This window comes from Nyctibius grandis, chromosome 16, assembly GCF_013368605.1.
Source record: "Nyctibius grandis isolate bNycGra1 chromosome 16, bNycGra1.pri, whole genome shotgun sequence".
NCBI lineage: Eukaryota > Metazoa > Chordata > Aves > Nyctibiiformes > Nyctibiidae > Nyctibius > Nyctibius grandis.
This window is the reverse complement of record NC_090673.1, coordinates 3,644,554-3,663,765: the sequence shown is the minus strand read 5'-3', so window position 1 is coordinate 3,663,765 and position 19,212 is coordinate 3,644,554. Positions and strand designations below refer to the sequence as shown.

The window sequence follows — 19,212 nt, the reverse complement described above, 5'->3', positions numbered from 1 at the left end:
GGCTCCGTGCAGCCGCATAACTCGGTCGCTTGAGATGGATCATGTGGCCCTGCCCTAAATGTCTTTATTCTTCGGGAAAGATTCCCGTCCAGCTCTTGTGGCTCGTGGGTTTGTAGTTTTTGAGCAAGAAAAAGAGCTTCATTGCAAATTCTTCAGCTGCTGAAGAGCTCTCGTTTCCGATCTCCCAACTGCCATGGGGCATCTTGTAAGATATATAGAGGTCGTTGTGTTTAAACAAAGGACACACAGAGAAAATAGCTGCGATTTATGGGTGCGGCAAGAGGGGAAATGCTTTGAGAACTACTCTTTTTTTTTTTTTTAATTTAGAAACAGGCACAGAGTTTATTTTGGTCAAGAGATAGTCACACGCAACGGCTTTAAAATGGCAAAATTACGCAAGGAAAATGAATAGTCTCCCACTGCTCAAACTGAACGTGCATTTGGGAAAACACCTCCCCCGTTTGCTGCAGTCCAAGCGGTATCCATCAGTTTGGGGGTTTGTTTGTTTCTATTAAGGATATTTCCTCAATCTAGGCTTTTTTTTCCTGTTTAAATGATTTTTTTTGTAGCGTTCCTCCTATAGGATGGTTGTGATGAGTGAGGAGGGCAGACTTCTCTGGATGCCCATCTCTCCACCTCAAGTCATTATTTTCCCCAAAGGCATCTTCCTGCTGGGAGCGTTCCCCCTCGTGCCGGGGGCTGGCAACATCTGCGCTGGGTTGCCCAACGTGGACTCTTGGTTTTGCTAAGGGAAGGAAAAAACTAACCCTTTTCCACATTTGCTGGTGGGTTGGAGGTGAACGTTTCCCGTTGCTGCCGCTCCTACAGCGGTGTCTTGGGCTGCGGAGGAGGAAGCGTTTGGTTGGGGAGTGGAAGCTTCCCGGTGGCCAAGGGCTTGCTTTGAACCGGGCTTTCAGGCACGATGCTCTGAAGGAGTTCAGGTCTGGTTCAGATTTCAGAGCGTTTGGCCAAGGGGTTTGGGTGAAAACACACCCAGATGTGTCCGTGCCTGAACACGCTTCTCCCCGAGGGGCCTCTTCCATGCGAGGTTACTCCTCCTCTCGCCTCCTTCCCTTTTTGTTGTTGTTGCCTGGATTATTTTCTCCAGACCAGCCCTACCACACACGCCCAGTTCCTCGCTGGGTGCCGGGGATCGCGTCTGCTGGGAAGGAGAAGTGTGTGAACAGGATGGACGAGGGGAGCGGGCTCGGAGGACACCCAGGGATGGGGAGCCTGCGTGGTACCCGGGGATGGGTGTTGTGGGAGAGGCGCCGGCCCCGCACGTGCTTCGCTCTCTGATGTGTTGAGTAGGCGCGGGCTGGTCGCCAGTAACCTGCCTGTGACCTCTCCTGCCTTAAATATTCAGGATCTTTTAAAAGGAAGGACTGTGCTTCGTGGCCTTCCCTTGGCCGGCAGGTCAAGTGCCTGTTTCCCCTGGCCAGGGGATCCAGCACGCCCTTGGATGGTGTCCATCCATCACCTCAGCCAGCGGGTGTTTCTGGGGGTCTGGGCTGGCTGGGACACCCCACCCAGACGTGCTGCTGCTGCAGAATGACCTCCTGCCTTTCCCCCCGGTCCCAGGATGGCGGCAGGGGCACAGCCTGTATCCCCCCTCTCTAGGGCACATCTCAGCACCCAAGCCCTGCTCCTCCTCTGAGCCATTTAAAGACACCAAAAAGCAGCAAGCCGGGACGCACAGTCCTGCTGTGCTAAACCCCAGGAGCAGACCCTGAAGCCTCGAGGAATTTCCCGGGGTTCCTGTTGTGCCGCCCGCACGTCACTCAGCCACGGGTGACGTGGTGGCCAGCGGTTGTTTTATATCAACATCCTGCGGGAGCCGGTGCGAAGCCAACCCTCCAGGGACAGGGACACTTGCCTCCGCCATGGCCACAGAGACACCTGCCAGGGCCAGCGGTGCTGGCACACGGGCTCGTTTCAGCACTGACGGTGGCACCTGGCTGGAGCACAGGGTCTGGGCATGTGTCCCCTCTGCCTGTCCCAGACGGACACAACCCCTGTGCAGAGGGAGCTGGCAACGTCCCAGCCCTGGAGCCTAATCCCCATTTTGCATCCAAGCCCCCTCCTCTCCTCTGCCCCCCACCCCGGGGATCCTTCTTCTGGCTCTTGTCTGGAAGTTTAAGGAATTATCCGTGCAGGGAGCGAGCCTCTCCCATGGTGTGTGTCATCCTGTTATGCCCACAGTGGGGACAGCGCATCGGAGGTGTGCTGGGGACGGCTGGGCTGTGCGGAGGGGACATGCCGTGGGGGGCTCTGGGGGTCTTTGTGCCCCACCAGCACCCTCACGAGGCCAGGATGGGGCTGAATCCACCAAGGCTGGAAGGAAGGTGCCAGGGCAGGAGCTGTGACCACGTGGGGTGCAGCGATGGGACTTGGTGCAGTGATGGGATGCTGGGTGCAGTGATGGGATGCTGGGTGCAGCCGTGGGACTCTGGGGACGTGGCTGTTTGCAGGAGGAGCATGGCTACCTTGCTGGGCCTTCACTTCCCCATGCTGGGATTTCCCCGCTGGGGTCGGTGATCTCCAGGGAATATCGCTGGGGCTGGGCTTGCTGTGGGTCCAACAAGCGTGTTTCCCAGTGTGTAACGCTCATATACCAGTTGCTCCAAAATCGTGGGGACGCAGCTGACCCCACGCAGGTAACTGAAGACAACATTTCCCAGAGTTTAGTTAACTTTGGGGCCCGAAGCCAAAAGCGGTGGCTCCCACATTCCCCTGTGAGCAGCCCCTGGCCAAGCGTCTATGCTGGTGCCTCCCCCTTTCTAGGGCCATGTTTGCTGGTGTGAACTGGGGGGGGTCCCAGCAGGTGTTGGGGTGAGGGGTGGCGATGCCATGGGGCCACTGCCCGTCTGCCCCTGGGCCACAACCCACCCGGGGGCCACCAGCCAGCCCCTTCCTCATGCGGGATTGTTTTGCAAGCGGCGTGACAGGATGAGGAGGAAATGTGCCAGGAATGGCTCCGTGGCTCCTCTCGGGAGAATCGGAGGCTATTTTTAACCCCCCTTCCTCCCACTCCCCTGGGACCGTGGAGCTGCTGAGGCGTGGGCTGAATAAATCTGAATTATCCTGTAGTGAGGAGGGTGTCTGTCCACTCCCGTGGTGGGGTGGCTACCCTCTGCAGGGTTTGGAGCTGGGGTGCAGCGGGGGAGCAAGACAGAGAGCAGGCTCTCGAGGTGGGGATGTTCTCGGTGCCTGTCCTAACGCCCGCGTAGGTGCTGCAGCAGAAGGTGGTTCTGAAAGACGGAGGATGTGTTGGGAATTTGGGGGGCAGGTTGAAAAGCAGCCCTGACCCTCCGGCAGGGCCAGGAGTGGGGGGCTGCTGCTCAGGGCTTGCTGCGGCCGTGTGTCAGAGCCCGGGCTGGACCAAAGGCTCAGCCCCGTTTCTCTCTTTCCTCTCTTACAGATTTCTCCAACCAAGTCAATTCCACGTCCCTGAACTCTCCCACGAGCCGGGGGCCCATGGCCACCCCATCCCTCCACCCGCCCATCGGGCCGGGCATCGGCTCCTCTCTGGGCTCCCCGGGCCAGCTCCACTCGCCCATCAGCACCCTGAGCTCGCCCATCAATGGCATGGGACCTCCGTTCTCCGTCATCAGCTCCCCCATGGGCCCGCACTCGATGTCCGTCCCCTCCACGCCCAGCCTGGGATTCGGCACCAGCAGCCCACAGGTAAGGGGAGGGTGACGGGGATGTCGCTGCTGCCTGTTTAGCCGGGGAGAAGCCACCTCCGTGGGCTCCCAACGCAGACCCGTCTCTGGTCTCCCAGCTGCACGCCCTGGCTCGCAGGAGGCTGCGCTGGCCAGGCAAGCACAGGGAGATGGGCCCCATTGCAGGCACCCAAGGGTGGCAAAAAGCAGAAGCCCAAGGGGGGAACTAAAGACAACAAGGGGGAAACTGCTCCTCTGGCCAGAGCTGGGCGTCTGCAGCCGCTTTTGAGGCTGCCCTGGGTGGGCTACGGGGAACCAGCACAGCTGGAGAGCGGCCATCCATCACCTCCCACCACTTGTCCCCTCCGTTCCTGCCCTGTCCGTCCCCAGGCTGGGGGGTGACAGGGGAGCAGTGACCACCCCTGGGTCACCTGGGACTGATGTAGCTCTGGCAGGAGCCGGAGCCACCCTGGGCCTGTCTGCACCCCGTGCAGTCCTGTTCCCTCCCTGGGTACCAGCCCATCCCCTCCAGGGCCAGCCCGTGGTCCCCATGGCATGTGCCGAGGGGTCCCCTGCCCGCTGCCTGTTTTCTCCTGGCAGGGGAAGGACTGGTGTTCGCTGGCTGAAGATTATGTGAGAAACCTCCAACCACGGAGAGATAAGCTCTTCTTAAAAATAGCCGGCTGGGCGCGCGCTGGCCGGCCCCCGCCACCTGTTGCTGGCTGCTCGCACCGTGTATGTTTAGTAAAAGGGCAGATTAAGGCATTGGCCACCACCTGCCACTCGCTGCCGGTTTATTTATTCCAGGCCCTCTCTGGGAGTCAAGCACCTGCCGGCACCTTTATTTTTAAATATTGGCCTGATTTATTTCCAGAGATAACAGGTCTTTCTACCGCGGGGCTGGGGAGGGCTGAATCCCGTCCCCGGGGACCCCCAGGCAGCTTCCCCAGGACCCAGCATCCCCGTGGGGATTATTCGCCTTTTGATGGGCTTCTCCCATGCAGGATCTGGCCCGTGACCCCCAAGGGTGTGCGGGGAGCTGCCCCCCACAGCCCGGTGCAGCTGGGTCTGGCCAGGTCCCACTCCCTGGCATGGGAGATGGAGTGGGGTGGACGTGCCACCTCCTGTCCCGTGGTTGAGAGAAGGGGAACTGAAACGGCGCCTGGGAGTGAGTGGCCAGAGCAAAATTAGCAGCAAAATGTTGGGGAAGGAGTGGGAAGGGGGGATGTGAAGCAACGCGGGGGTGAGCCGCAAGCCGGCGAGGAAATGGGGAAGGGGCAACGCGCCCCCGGCTTCAATTCTAAGGTGGGGTTTGCCTTAGGGACTGGTGAGCCAGGGAAACCAAAATAAACCCCAGGGTGGAAAGGGGAACTGAGAGCGTGGTCAGACGGTGCCGGGAGCGAGCTAGCAGCGCCCGTGCTTCGCCCAGGGACTTGTCCTGAGCGGTTTTCCTGGAGGTGACAGTCGGGAGGGCTTCAGCCCAGTGGCTCCTGCCATCTGCTCCCTGTCTGGGCGCATTAGGTCCCTGTCCTTGTCCCTGTGTCCCTGCAGCGGGCGGAGGCGCCTACCTGGGCCCATGGAGGAGCACAGGAGGAGGAGGAGGCAGCGGGGCCGATGCTCAGGGGGGAGCACAGCCCCCCGCGCCGCTGCACCGGTCGGCAAAGCGCCGGGGGTAATGAGGCGTGCGGCCGCCGTCGCCGGGCGGGGATGGCACTGATGGAAGGTGGTTTGAATCAGATGGCAGATGCCACTTGCCATCAGGCCATGCCTCGTCGCCTCCGGAAAGGCAGCAGAGCAGAAGGGCGCGAGGCGCGGTGGGTCCCCTCTGCCCTGGCTCCCACCGGCATCGGGGTGGGAAGGAGCCGGCAAGCTCTGGGCAGCCGGGGCGCTTCCCTCTGCCGTTGGGTCCAGCGGAGGCGAGGAGCCAGCAGCCCTTGGTGCCAGCGCCGGAGGATGCTCCGAGCACTCCCCACGCCCTCCCTCCAGCACTGTGCGCTTCCCAGGACCTCACAGAGCTTCCCAACGCAGCCCCAAAACCCGGGTACGAGGCAGGGGGTCCTGAAGTGGGGTCCCAGCACCCAGGGAGCCCCCAGGCCCCCTTGGGGAGGGGATGCTGGGCAAGAGGGGTGCAGGGCAGGAGCCAGCTGAAAGCAGGGGTTGTTTGAGGTGGTGAGCAAGGTCCCAGCCGAACCAGGAGGCTGGACCCAACAGCTCTGCTACTTACTGGGATTTAACACATACTTAAACCCTCTTACCTAAAGATTTGGGGGGGGGGGGAATAAAAAAAAAAGCATGATTTTCAGTAAGAGCTGCAAGGGAGAGAGTTTCCCCGTGGCTCGCAGGGCTGCGCCACGGCAGCAGCCGCCCCAGGCATCGCTGGCAGCAGCTTGGGGCGAGCAGGGAGAGATCAGACGCAGGATTAAGCTTTTCCAGAGCCGCTCTCTGCCTTTGCACAATGCTCTTTGTGAGGGTGCCGGCGGGACCAGAGAAGGGTTTCTTTCTTTGGATGGGAGGAAGAACAAAGCTCTGCTTGCCAGAAGGGACAGGATTCGGTCTCTGGTGCAATGGACGGATCAGGGAAGGGAGAGGAGCCGAGGAGCCGTGGCGTCGCTGGGGAAGCAGAGCACCGGTTCCTCCCTCGTCCCCGCTCGCTGGCTGAGCTGGGCTTGTCGTGCCCTGGAGCAGCAGAGCTGTGCCAAGGCGGGGGGCCGCCGCCTCCCCCGCTGCCCCCTCCCTGCCTGCACATGCTGCTGGTCTCGCTCGGGAGGGGAAGGCGCGGGGCAGGCGCCGGGGCGGCGTGGGAACCCCGGGGTGCACGTGGTGCCTCCGCTGAGGTTCCGGGCTGGCGCTGCGAGAGGAACCCATGACTTCCCCCAGCCCAGCCTGGGGCTGACTCAGCTCCAAGCGGGCGTCCTGCTGACGCCTGGGGGCTGCGGAGGGCAGTGGGACCCCCCACCCTCCTGGGGTCTCGTCTTCAGCAAGCAGCCGACAGCCTCTGCCCTTGCTCCCATGTGGCAGCGGCCGGTGACGTGGCACGATGCGAGCCACAGCCACCCGCTGCACCTGGGAAATGGCTCCGTTTCCCAGAAGGTGCACTGGGAGGAATTGCTGGAGCTGGTGACCCCGAAGCTGTGGAGGGATGTGCCGCTGCAGTGCCAGCAGCCCCGACTCACAGGGTGGCACAGAGGGAGGCTCTGTGCCTGGGGACCCCCAGATCCCAAGGAGAGATGCTCCTGCCTGGGGACACGCTCATCCCTCCCCTCTCTGCCCTATCGCAGCATAACCGAGCAGCAGGTAAAGCTGGGGAGCGCATCCCTCAGCACCACGTCCCGCTGCCTGTCGTTCATCAGCTGGCACAGGCAGGGCGGGAGAGGGGGGCAGATCCATCACATTTCTCCAGGGTGCGTTCACCTTGCTCTGGTCTGCAGTTATTAGTCAGCTGCCTGCCAAATATTCCCCACCAGCCTAGAGACTTTAAAGCCAGAGGAAGGGCTGAGCTCCTCTAATTGACAGACCACAAGCCCTGGGACTTCCCTGAATTAATTTGTGACAAGTGCAATTACTGAGTAGCTCTATTAGGGAAGAGAAACACAACAAACCGAAGCACAAATCCTGCATATCCAGCCTGGATTTAGAAGCTGGCAGGGACGGAGGCTCTGTGACAGGCCCTGGCAGGCTGGTCCCCAGGAGGACAGCACAGTGCTCCCGGCCAGCGCTGCATCCCGAGCTGACCCAGCCTCGGTCCCCTGTCCACCCCCAGACCTCCTTGAACCTGCCCTGGGCGCAGGAGGAACTTGCCTTCCCCTTCAGTGGTGCAGGAGCATCCTTGGTGGGGTGGCGGTGCCAGCCCTGCGTGGGTCCTGGTGGTGCACAGGGGATCGGCCGTGTCCCTGCTCCTTCCACCCTGCAGCGAGACCTGGTGTCACCCTGCTGCCAGCTCAGAGCTGCCCGGCTTTTGTGCCATGGCAGCAGATGAGCCTTGTGCCTTTGGTCTCTGGACTCGTGCTCAAATCCTCCTCTTGGCTCAGCTTTGTGGGTGGGTGTTTTATGGTACTTGTCCCCATGGGAAGCCTCTCCCCTGCTGTCCCTCCTTGCCCTATGTCTGAGCCCATGGGCCAGCTCCCTGCTGAGCACTGTGCTTGTCTCCACAGCTCAACTCGCCCATGAACCCCGTCAGCAGCTCAGAAGACATTAAGCCACCCCTGGGGCTCAACGGAGTCCTCAAAGTGCCAGCACACCCCTCAGGAACGATGGCCTCCTTCACGAAGCACATATGTGCCATCTGTGGGGACAGATCTTCAGGTAAGACGGGTGCCTGCCTGGGGAAGGGCTCACAGCGGCGTGTGGGTGCCCTGGGAGAGCGTGGCGAGGGTTTGCGTGGCTCCCCGGGTCCCTGCAGCACAGTGAGCACAGGAGGGGACTCTCCACTGGGAGAGGAGCCGCCCGTGCCCTCAGAGGGCATGAAAAGTCCCTTATTACCAGCCTCCCCCAGCCCGTCTGGTCCGGGGCAGGCTCTGAGCCAAGCCAGGAGACCCCAGGGCTCTGCTTAGCGGTGGTGTGACATCTTCAGCCCGTCTGAAGACAAGGCGTGAGTGAGTGTCCCTCTCTCTCCCCATCCTTTGATCCGCAGCGGGCTTGTCATGTAGCACCAGAGAGAAAGATGTGCTTCACGCAGAGTCTCTCTACTCGTGGGAGATAAAGATGTGCTAATCCTCTTTATTCTCATGCTGGTTTAAAAGCTTTCTGCCCTAGAAGTGCTCTGGTTAACTAGTTTGTGAGGTCCTTAGGGACAGCTCCTGCGCCTGTCGGGCTCCGGGGCTGGCAGGGGAGGGTGGGTGCTGGTGCAGAGCAGGCTGGGGCGCGTCTGGCGTGGGGAGCCCGGGTGGGGTACGGGGGGGCACCCCCTGTTTCGCTGCTGCGCTGCCTCTCCCCTGATGTGTGGCTAATGAGTGGCGAGGGCTTTTCCTGGGTACAAGGCCGGTTGTAGCCCATGGAGGGCATCCTGATTTTATGGAAGTCAAGGCGAAGCCACTGCTCTTTAGCTCTGAGAAACCTCTGCTTCCCCCAGCCACGGCTGGGAGAGACCCTGGGAAGAGCTGATGGTTTTGTGAGGAGGGAGAGCAAAGGGGGGAGCTGGGGGCACCCATGAGTCCTTCTAACCCACGTCGCATCCCCCCCACAGGTAAACATTACGGGGTTTACAGCTGCGAGGGCTGCAAAGGCTTCTTCAAGCGCACGGTGCGGAAAGACCTCACCTACACGTGCCGCGACAACAAGGACTGCTTGATCGACAAGCGCCAGCGCAACCGCTGCCAGTACTGCCGCTACCAGAAGTGTCTTGCCATGGGGATGAAGCGAGAAGGTAAGGCAGAGAGAGCCCGGCCCAAGCACCCGTGGGTGCTGCAGGTACCGTTCCTTCGTGAGGAGGCTCCAGCAGGCTGCCTGCCATGGGGCACCGGCTGGTGAGGTCGTTTGCTGCCCTGGAACTTGCACTCCCCGTTTCACATCAGTTTTGCACCAGCTGGCACGTGTTGGGAGCAGCGATGGCAAATACGCCGAGCCCTTCCCTTTCCCTGCAGAGCCCCCTCAAACCAAGGTGCAAAAGCTGTCGGGGCTGAGTGCGTTTTGGGTGACAAATGCTGCCACGTGGCCTGGCCCTTCTTCTTCCGTGCGACATGGGATGGCACGTCCTGGGGAACTGGTGCTGACTAGGGGATATGGACAAGATAAAGATCATGATCAGCTCAGAGGTGACCTTAGTGCAGTCTGAAACTACCTGAAGGGAGGTTGTAGCGCAGTGGGAGTCGGCCTCTTCTCCCAGGCAACTAGCAATAGGACAAGAGGACACAGCCTCAAGCTTCGCCAGGGGAGGTTCAGGTTGGACATCAGGAAGCATTTCTTTCAGCAAGGGTCATTAGGCATTGGAAGGGGCTGCCCAGGGAGGTGGTGGAGTCACCATCTCTGGAGGAGTTTAAGAAAAGACTGGACATGGCACTTAGTGCCATGGTCTAGTTGACATGGTGGTGTCAAGGCAATGGTTGGACTCGATGATCCCAGAGGGCTCTTCCAACCTGATCAATTCTGTAATTTGCTGGTTACTAATCACCGTGCTGCCGGGGAGGTGAGAGGCTCCCATGCATGTCCCAGCTGTGCGCGGTTTGTTGTTCACCCCTCGCTCAGGAGGGGCAGGGGAACCCCGTGGGTTATCGTCCTTCTCATCACAGGCTGCTCCTCGGGCACCAGCGCCGATCACCGGCTGCTCTAACTCAGTGACATTCCCTAGCAGCAGCAATACTGGATTTTTTTCTCATTGGGAAGAAGAAATTAATTCAGTGTTCATAAAAGATCTCTCTCCCCTTGCTGGAATTTAAATTCAGGATCTAAAACTCCCTGGCAGTGCCTCTTCTAAATGCTCTTTTTAAATGCTGACTGCGTCTGTTTTGAACTGCTGGCAGAACAGGCTTTTCCCAGACGCGATGTGAAAATGACCCCGTGGTGCTGCTCGCTTCTCTGCTGCCTTCTCCCCTTACATCCCCAGAGCCACGCTCGCCTCCCTGATCGGCCGACAAACCCATCCCTCCGCCCAGTTGCTCCGGTTACTCCAGCCCGGGTCTCTTTGAAGAGCACTTAGTCTTGTCTGGAGCGTTGATTAACCAGGGCGGCGCTGGAGCAGACCCTGCCACGCTCCATTTACGGGGTTACCTGAGGACCTACGACACGCAGAGCCTTCCAGTGTCAAAGCTTGAGGTGTGGGGGGATTGCAGGGGAGGGCACCCAGGGGACCTCCCTGGCCCTGCAAAGCTTAACCCTTCAGTGCTCAGAAACGTTTCTGGCCCAAGCAAGGATGGGTTACACGGGAGGCAGCGGCTCTGCCAGGTGTGGCTGTAGGCAGAAACCTGGTTGGAGAGAGCTCGTGGTTGGAGGGAGTTGAAGAGATGATAACACGTTGCTTTTGATAGAAACATAATGCATAGGTGGAACCTCCAAGGAACACCACCGGGCAGAGCCTGGGGTGCTCGTGGCCCCGTCCCCACACTCACCCAAAGCAGTACAGGTTTGATAGAGGGTTTCCAGAAGCTGCTTCTTGGAGCCATCACTATGGAGCAGTTGCAGGGTCTCCCAGCTCCTCATCCTCTGCCCTTCCCTTGCCTCCTGTCTTTCTTGTCCTCTTTGCATCCTTTCCAGCTTGGTGGGAAAGTGGAAACCTCTAGTCTTAAATGGAGAGACTTGAGACATTGAGAAAATGCCTCTAAAGTTGAGTGATATGGTGCAGGCATGGTGCTTTGTGTGCAGGGGGCTGGCGTTGGCCTGGCTGCTTTGGGCAGAGCCATGGAGCATGCGGGATCCTGTGGGAAATGTCTGGCAGGAGGAGGAAACGGAGGGAGGAAAGTCTCATCTCCAGGCCTGGGAGACTCAGGTGACTAAAAAGAAGCCCAGAAGTCTCCTGTGTGTTCAGCAGCAGCACTTGCTTCTTGGGGGAGAAGTGCAGGTGTAGGTAGAAGTGGAGCATCCCATTACCCTGGCATTGCCTCTGGAGCCTTGTACCGGCAGCTGGAGACCCACTTCCCTTTCAGACCCCGAGAACATCTCAGCCAACGTCTGCAGGGAAGGGAACACCAGCCGTGATGCTTTGACTCTGTAGCCTGCACTGACATCCTGTGATCGGGTACCTGCCTCGTGCCTACCGTTAACGGTGATTGCCTGGGCAGCGCCACTAAAATTATAGGTCCATTAATTAATTTCTAAATGGTGGTGGAATCCCCCAGGGAGCACGTATCGTGTGAGGACTCTATTAATTCATCTTGATTAACATTATCACAATGAATACCAAATGAATTCATAACGATCAGCCAATTATTTAAAAGTGTGACAGATGGGATCTTCGTAACTCTAGAAGTGCACTCAGGCAGTACTGGCTGATCTTCTGGTGCCGGCGCTGCACGAGGACAGCTTTGGAGAAGGGCAGAAAGCCGGTGCGTTGGCAGTCAGTAGATGTTTGGGGTGTAATCCCCATGTAGGGAAAGCTGGAATAAGTCCCCTGGTCCCCAGATAAAGCTCTCTCTTGTTAAAAACCTAAAAATTCAGTGTCTCCTGACAGGTTTGTGAGATGTCCTAGTGTTGTCCTAGACCTGACAGTGAGAAGTTGGATCTTGCTAAGCTTTGATTTCAAGCAGCTCTTGAGATCCACCTGATTTGTGAGAAAAATCTTCCCCTTGCATCCATCCCAGCTCGCTGCTGCTGCCCATCCGCTTTGCCAGCCAGAGCCTTGTCCTTGTCCTTACACCAGTCCCGCTGCCTCCACACCACCTCTGTTTTGGGGAGCAGTTTTGGGCTAAATCCTGCATTGCTAATTCCTTTTGCCTAAGTACTCACAACATAGCTGCCTTTTCATCCTCTAGTGTAAACTGCTGCATCTTTTAAGTAACAGAGCCAGGGTAACGGGCCTCATTTCCCTAGAAAACGTCTTGCTCTGGAGACCTAATTTATAGCTACGTAAAGGCACAGCAGATTCCTGATGGGGAAGTCTCTCTCCTGTAGCCCAAAGGTATTTGTATGTCATGGAAATACAGTAAAACCCTCTAAAATAAGTACAATATCTCTGGTGAGAGAATAAGGCATCCTGCGTGGTGGTGAGCAGTGCTGCGACCTGCAGAGTGATGCTGGGAAGAAGAGGGGTGAAGGCCATGTTCATACCCAACACCTGTGCCAGAAGGGTAAAAGGAAAGGCTCTCTTACGTAGCTAAGAAGTTGGCTTAAAGGAATAAAGGCAGCAGGACCTCTTGGGCAGCTGATGGAGCTCTGGAAAGGTTTGATCCCAACACGTGGAGGGTCTCCAGGTGAATGTGCCAAGAGCAGACGTGGGCAGACCCGGAGGGATGGACCTTCTTGGCCATGTGCTCCGGGAAGGAGCAGTGTACCCATGGAGGAGGGAGGCAGGGGTGGCAGTGGGGTGCTGCTGGGGGGACAGGGGATTGCTTTAGGGCTGTGAGGCTTTCCTTTGCCTGTCAGGTCTCGGGGATCTTGGCCTAAAGGGGTGCAAGCCTGCAGAAGTGAAAGATTCCTTCTGGTGCGTGCATCTCTTCTTGCTGCTCCCTGTTAAAAACACTTATGGTAGATCCTGATGCCGTGTCCACGCTGAATGAGCCTCCCGGGCTCTGAGGTATTGCAGCTGTAATAAATAAGCAACTGGGAGCATTTTTCCCCTATGAATTACTGCCAGCTGTGTGAGACTTTGGTTTTTGTACTCTGTCTCCCACTAAATACCGGATAGTCAACAAAATTAAGATTACCATCAGGGATCTTGACTAATGCAGGGGTTGTTATTGTGGGGGTGGCTGTTTGCATGCAGAAGCATAACTCTCTCTGCTTGATCTGTTACTCATTAGGGTCTAAGGTGTCTGTTTATCAGCAGCCTCATGTTTTAAAGGGAAAAAGTGGGAACTGCCTTTGAGTTAGAGAAGCAGAGGTCTTGTGAAGAGGTGGGAGTAAATACTGGGGGTCTTGGGATGAAGGTGACTTGCGTGCGATGCCATTAGCTGGGGTTAACTTCAGAGGTGAGGGGGGTCATCGGAGACGACAAACCCCACGGCCTCACGCTGCAGCGTGTCGCTATCTCGTGTGACGAGGCCCCGGCCCCACCATCGCTGGCAACGCCGGCGGATCGCACAGCGAGCAGGAAATACCAGCGAGGAGCCCTTTCTCATGCTCCCGCCGGCCGCCCTTGGACGGCTCACAGGGAGCAGACGTTGGGAACCGGCGCAGCCCGGCCCCGCTCCGTCTCCTGCCTCTCCTTCCCCCAGTGCTGCCTCCGGACACGAGCGGCTCCTCGCGTGAGCCAGACTGTCTCCATCGGACCTGTTGGGCTGCCCAGTTTGTTAACTGGGGGTACCACTCGTGCAGCTGAAGCCCGGGCGTGCTGCGGAGCACTGGCAGCGGCGTTTGATGCCGACGGGTGAAGTGGATGTTGATGCATCTCCGCCGGGAAGCTCGTAGCCCATCTGGAGACCAGAAGGCTGTCCTCCCCCAGCGGCTGCGGCTCAGGCTGCATAACCGGCCCCCAGGATCGTTCCTAAATCCAGGCGCAGATACCGTAACGGTGGTGGTCTGGGTACGGCACGGCTGCACACGCCTCCGCCCGCTGCCGTGACATGGTCCAGAGGATCCAGGACATCCTCTGTCCGGTTGCATGCCTGATCTCTGACTCCAAGGCTTCATGAAACTTCACAGCCTGGGATAGTTCTTCCTCTTCCCCTGTGTTTGTGGGTTGTTTTCCCCCTCTTGCTTGCACTGACGTTGAGCTGAGGGATTTAACCTGGGAGGGGTTTGACTTGCAGCGTTGCAGGGAGTGACTCCAGTCTGCGGCTCAGAGACCTCCACACGTCTCTGGGGAGCTGCTCAGATAAATCACGTAGTCCAGAGGGACCAAAGTTTCCCCCTGTTTTAACGCAGAGTGACTTGGAGCTCAGCTCCTGCACTAACACAGCAGTGGCTGAGCTGTGCCTGATCCCCCTGCCATGGCTGGGCATCCCCCCTGCACGCCCCGAGCCGGAGCCATCCTGGCTCCCGGAGCATCTCTTGGGACCAACAGGAGCAAGAGGAGTCAGGAGAAAGAGCAGGAATTCAGGTCTCCAACCCTCTGTCCAAGTGAATGTAAAAGCAGGCAAGTGGCCGTACCCCAGTGAAGGGGCAGAGTTCAAGAGCACGGTTATTTTTAGTAATAATTTTGGAATGGAAAATGTCTTTCAGCTTAATGAGCTTGTTTCTTACATCCTCTTAAACTGCTGCTCTTTAGACCAGCTGCTTAAATGATGGTGGGTTTGTTTTTTGTTTTCTAAGGATACTCTTAGGTTGAGAAAAAGGGTTTGGTGTATGATTTTCTCTCATTGCTTTAGCATTGTTGCTGTTTGCTTGTACTTCGCAGGGTCTGGCTTCTGAGAGTGAAGTGAGCTAGTGATTTTTGCTGCTGTTTTCCAGAGCCATTCCCCATGTGGACTGGCTGCATGCAAAGGTTTCAATCCACTTTTTAACACTCCATTTCACTGAAGTTACTTTTTTTTTATCATCACGGCGGTATTTTGCCTATCTTAAAAAAAATGCAGTGTCCACTTGAAAATGTTGGAGGAACCACCACCATTTATTTCTTGTATCTCAGCTTCTGAGGTTGTTTATGGCAGTAGAAAGCTGCATCTTTGAAAAATAACACTGTCTGAATTAGTTTCCTCAGCTGTCGTGGCATTTGCGATATAAACAGGTACCTCAGGCGTAAGCGCTTCAAGATGCCGATGATACACGGCTAAGATGTAGCTTCATAAAAAGGCAGCAGAGCCTCATAAATTCCCCCGCTAGTGCAACGGAAATCCCCAATAACCCTCCGCCCAGCACTTCATAAATAAAGCAGCCACCCACTTGTAGGCTCCGAGGAGACTGGGCAGGTTTGGGTCTTGGAGGCCACCAGAGCCCCTGGGCTGTCCGGGAGGAGGGTGGTGTGTCCTGGCAATGCAGGGCCACGTCCCCAAAATGCATCCAGGTTGGAGCGGTCTGGGAAGCATCATCCTCTTTGTTTGCCCTGTGGATGCCTGTATCTGCTGGGGAACGGCAAGGAGCAAAGGGAGTGAAGGTGGGAGAGGATCAGAGCGTGCTAAGAGGAACGGGAGAGCCAAGGCCAAAAAATGTATCTTCTGTTTGCCCACGGCTTTCACACTGTCCAAAAACCGGGCTGGGCATCAGTGCTCAGTGGTGCTGGGCTCCCTGTGCCCAGGGACCCCAGACATTGTCCCCCAGAGAAAACCCCATTCAGCCCATTTTTGGTGGGAGTGAATTATTCTTCCCCCTTCTCTCCCATGAAAAGAAACAAAGCCCAGCCAGTCATACGCATTATTGTTCCTGGAAGGGTGGATTTCCATCTCAGAATCACAGAATCACAGAATCAACCAGGTTGGAAGAGCCCTCTGGGCTCATCGAGTCCAACCATTGCCCTGACACCACCATGTCAACTAGACCATGGCACTAAAGTGGCAGGATGCTGCAGTGGTTTCTCAGCAGTGTCCTCCAGGTCCTCCCCAAAGCCTCAGTGAGCAGCTTGTTCTTCTCCAGCAGCTGGAGAGTTCACTAGTCAACCGCAGCCACCCACCCTGGTTGGTGTGGGCACCTGAGCTAGGTTGGTTGCTCACTTCGCAGTGGGCTCAGACCCGCTTATGTAGCCATCAGATGCTGCACCGTGAGCAAAGGCAAGGCGTCCAGCATTGGTGTGCACACCAGCAGAGGATGGATCTGGTGGTTTTTACACATCAGCTCTCAAACCCGGGCAGCTGAGGCTCATCTGCAATCCACGGGACGAGACATTTTGGTTCTTAAACAGAGAGAGGTCACCGAGAAGTGGTCTTGACACGTGGGGCTCCATATCTTGCTGTACCACGGCCTGGGGATGTACAGATGGGCTGGAGAAGCTCGAGATGAAAAATGACAGCAACCGGCCTTAGGCGAGTACAGACCAAATCAAGCAGAATGACATGAGAGCGTCTTCATCAGGTGCCATGGAAAACACAGGCTCTGTCCTTGGCTCAGCCGAGACATAGCTGGAGGAGGTGGGGCTGCCTCTCAGAGCTCTTTGACTGCAACATCTATTTTTCTCCTCAAGTGGATTGCAAGGTTTAAATGCTTCCCTTACATTAAGAAAATCGGACTAGAAAACCTCTCAACCATACGAGTCTCCTTGAAGAAAAACAAAAGCCTTGGCACAGCCATCAGCCCAGAGGAGAGCGTGCGGAAGCTCACCTCTGCAAACAGGGCTGGTGTAGCGACAGCTTGGGACTGCTTTGCCTCGCAGGAGTGTTCTCTGGGTTGCAACAAGCAATACACCTGGCTCGCCTCTTGCATTTAAGACTAATAGACCCGCAGCATCGATCAAGTGGTGTACCACCCTCACGACCAGAAAAATCAGCATTGTCAGGAACAGCGTGGTCCTACGAGTGGATCTCATCTGACACCAGCAGCCTGAGCGGTGAGGTGGAAGGACAAGGACACGGGCTCCTCTTGATGGCTTCCCCGCATCCATCCCAGACAAGCCTGTCTGCCGAGGCAGTCATTGAGTGCGATGGGGGACGGGAGGGTCACGCTGGCCCCGCAGAGCCCTTGCCAGCCTTTCCCTCCTCCTGGTGAGCAGCGGCTCTGCCTGCAGCAGTGGGGATGTGTTCTCCAGCCCTTCACCTCATTATCACCATCTTATTGCAGTAAGAGCGAGACGGCCCAGCTGAGGTTTGGAAAGGTCCTTGTAGGTCACGCTGCCAAGTGCCTTGTTATCACAGGCAGACTGTAGTTTAATCCTCTTCCCAAGGTCCTCTTGCACAGAAACTGGATGGCTTCTGACCCATCAAACTAGAAAGGCACAGTGTGAAGGGGGCTCGATGATGAGCAAGAGAAGGGAGCCAGGAGCAGAACCAGCTCCCCTGCATCGCCATGCTGTGTCCTCGCTAATCCTGCGAAGCGTCACATGCGAGGCAGGAGGGAGAAGCATCTTGTGGCCCCTCCAGAGTCAAAAATATTTATTTTTTCTTAAATATACATGGATTGTGCCACAAGGGAGAATTTGGGTTGGAGGAGCCAGTTGCAGAACCCCTCTGTGTTTTGTCCTTAGCCTGTGAGTTTACAACTTACATGAAAGGAAAAGAAAAACCCAGCAGAAGCAAAAAGAACCAAATGATATAATGATCTTTGTTTCTAAATTTTACTGTGTTACAGGGATGGAGCACCATCCATCCCGGCCCACAAGACTTCTGGGAAGCCGAGCAGAACAAGGTATTCCCATTTCAATATTACCAGACAAGCTGCCATGCAGCTGCCACGTTTGTATTTCTCTTTTTAAAAAGATAAATAAAAAACAAAGCCACAAAGAAACCCAGCTCCCAAAGCAAATCCATTTGAAAAATGTATTTTTGTCATCTCCACTGTGTTTTTTTTTCACTAATCCCAAGTGGGAGTGGGGAGTGGACTCCAGAAGTAAGGTCTTAGGTCCTTATGGTGAGGGATCTCCTCACTACTGAAAATTTTCCTTCACACGAACATCCCATATTGCATGATTTAAAAAAAAAAAAAGCTGATTTGCTTGAATCCTTGCTCCTTCTTTCCTTCCCCTTACCCCACCTGCTATTTTTTTCCGACATCTCAAGAAACACAGTCCCTGTTCTTTTCTGAAATGGGGATGTGTCCCTCAGCATCTCTACTAAGAAGGAGCACTGACTTGTCAGGTCCTCAGCAGGTCTGGGGAGATACTGATTGCAATAAATTGCAGACATCTACCGCTGGCCGTATGCCCGTGGAGATCAGAGACGTGGAGGACTCTGCTCAGAAGCTGTATGACTGGCAGCTCTTAGACACTTTTGCCTGCTCCCTGCACCTCGGATGTCCTCATCGCTTCTGCTGAGCTTCTGAAGCACAGGCTGCAAGGATGGCCGCATCCGCAGGGATGTCTGTGCCTTGGAGCCCACAGATTACAAGACTCTTGGATGCCTTCTGCACATCCCTGCAGCCTTTCAGGATGATGCGTTGGGCTTGCCACCCCTGGAGCTGTATGATGCTTCAGGGTGAATCTGAGACTAGGGAAGTGGAGACACTCGGTTTGAAATGAATTCAGCCTCTGGATCCTGAAGAGGGACACACCTGGAAGAGCGAGGTGACAGCAGTATGGCTGTTGGAGGGGAGTTCATGTGTGCACTGACAACTGTACCCCAAGGCCAGGCACAGAGCTATTGCAGGAGCGAACGTGTTGCTCACCTGAAGAACGAAGCTGTTCCCACTTCATTCCTCCAGCTTCCCGTGGGGAGAGAAAATAGCATCTACAGCTGAGTCAACATCTAGAGGAGTCGCTGCCTCGCTGGCATCCCCGAAAGCTACATCCAACACCGAGGGCTGGGCACATGTCCCGTGTTGTTTCTGAGGGAGGAACAGGTCGGGTTCATAAACACATGGTAAGGCGAGTCCTGCGAGTGAGCAGCAACTGGACTTCACGTGGTCCAGTCACCTCGTCCTGCAGATGCACACATCGTGTGCGTGAAGCTGCTTCTGAGTGGGAAGGGAGGATAACTAGCGATAGGACAAGAGGACACAGCCTCAAGCTGCGCCAGGGGAGGTTCAGGTTGGACATTAGGAAGCCTTTCTTCTCAGCAAGGGTCATCAGACATTGGAAGGGGCTGCCCAGGGAGGTGGTGGAGTCACCATCTCTGGAGGTGTTTAAGAAAAGCCTGGACATGGCACTTAGTGCCATGGTCTAGTTGCCATGGTGGTGTCAGGGCAATGGTTGGACTCGATGATCCCAGAGGGCTCTTCAAACCTCATTGATTCTGTGATTCTGTGATAATGGCCTCTCTGAGCTCAGTGTTGGGAAGCAGGCAGTGCTCTCCAGCAGCCCAGAGAGCCAGGGGTATGGGATGGATCGAGGTCATCCAAGCTGCGGTGGGGATCACAGAGTGATGCCAGGCTTGTCTTGGTTTTGGAGAGGGCTTGTCTGGTCTTGGAAGCACGAGGTAGCAAAGCAGGTACCGCTCTTGCTGGC

The 19,212-nt window shown here is 56.5% G+C and overlaps 1 protein-coding gene across 2 annotated transcripts in view; it reads left to right on the top strand.

Moving 5' to 3' along the window:
- The window catches only part of RXRA (retinoid X receptor alpha), a 108,273-nt gene that overhangs the window by 65,556 nt on the left and 23,505 nt on the right, over window positions 1-19,212 (top strand). For both annotated transcript variants that reach the window (XM_068414243.1, XM_068414244.1), the window contains 3 exons: window positions 3,422-3,687; window positions 7,817-7,967; window positions 8,848-9,027. In XM_068414243.1, the coding sequence (XP_068270344.1) occupies window positions 3,422-3,687; window positions 7,817-7,967; window positions 8,848-9,027 (597 nt within the window). The remainder of the gene's footprint in view (window positions 1-3,421; window positions 3,688-7,816; window positions 7,968-8,847; window positions 9,028-19,212) is intronic.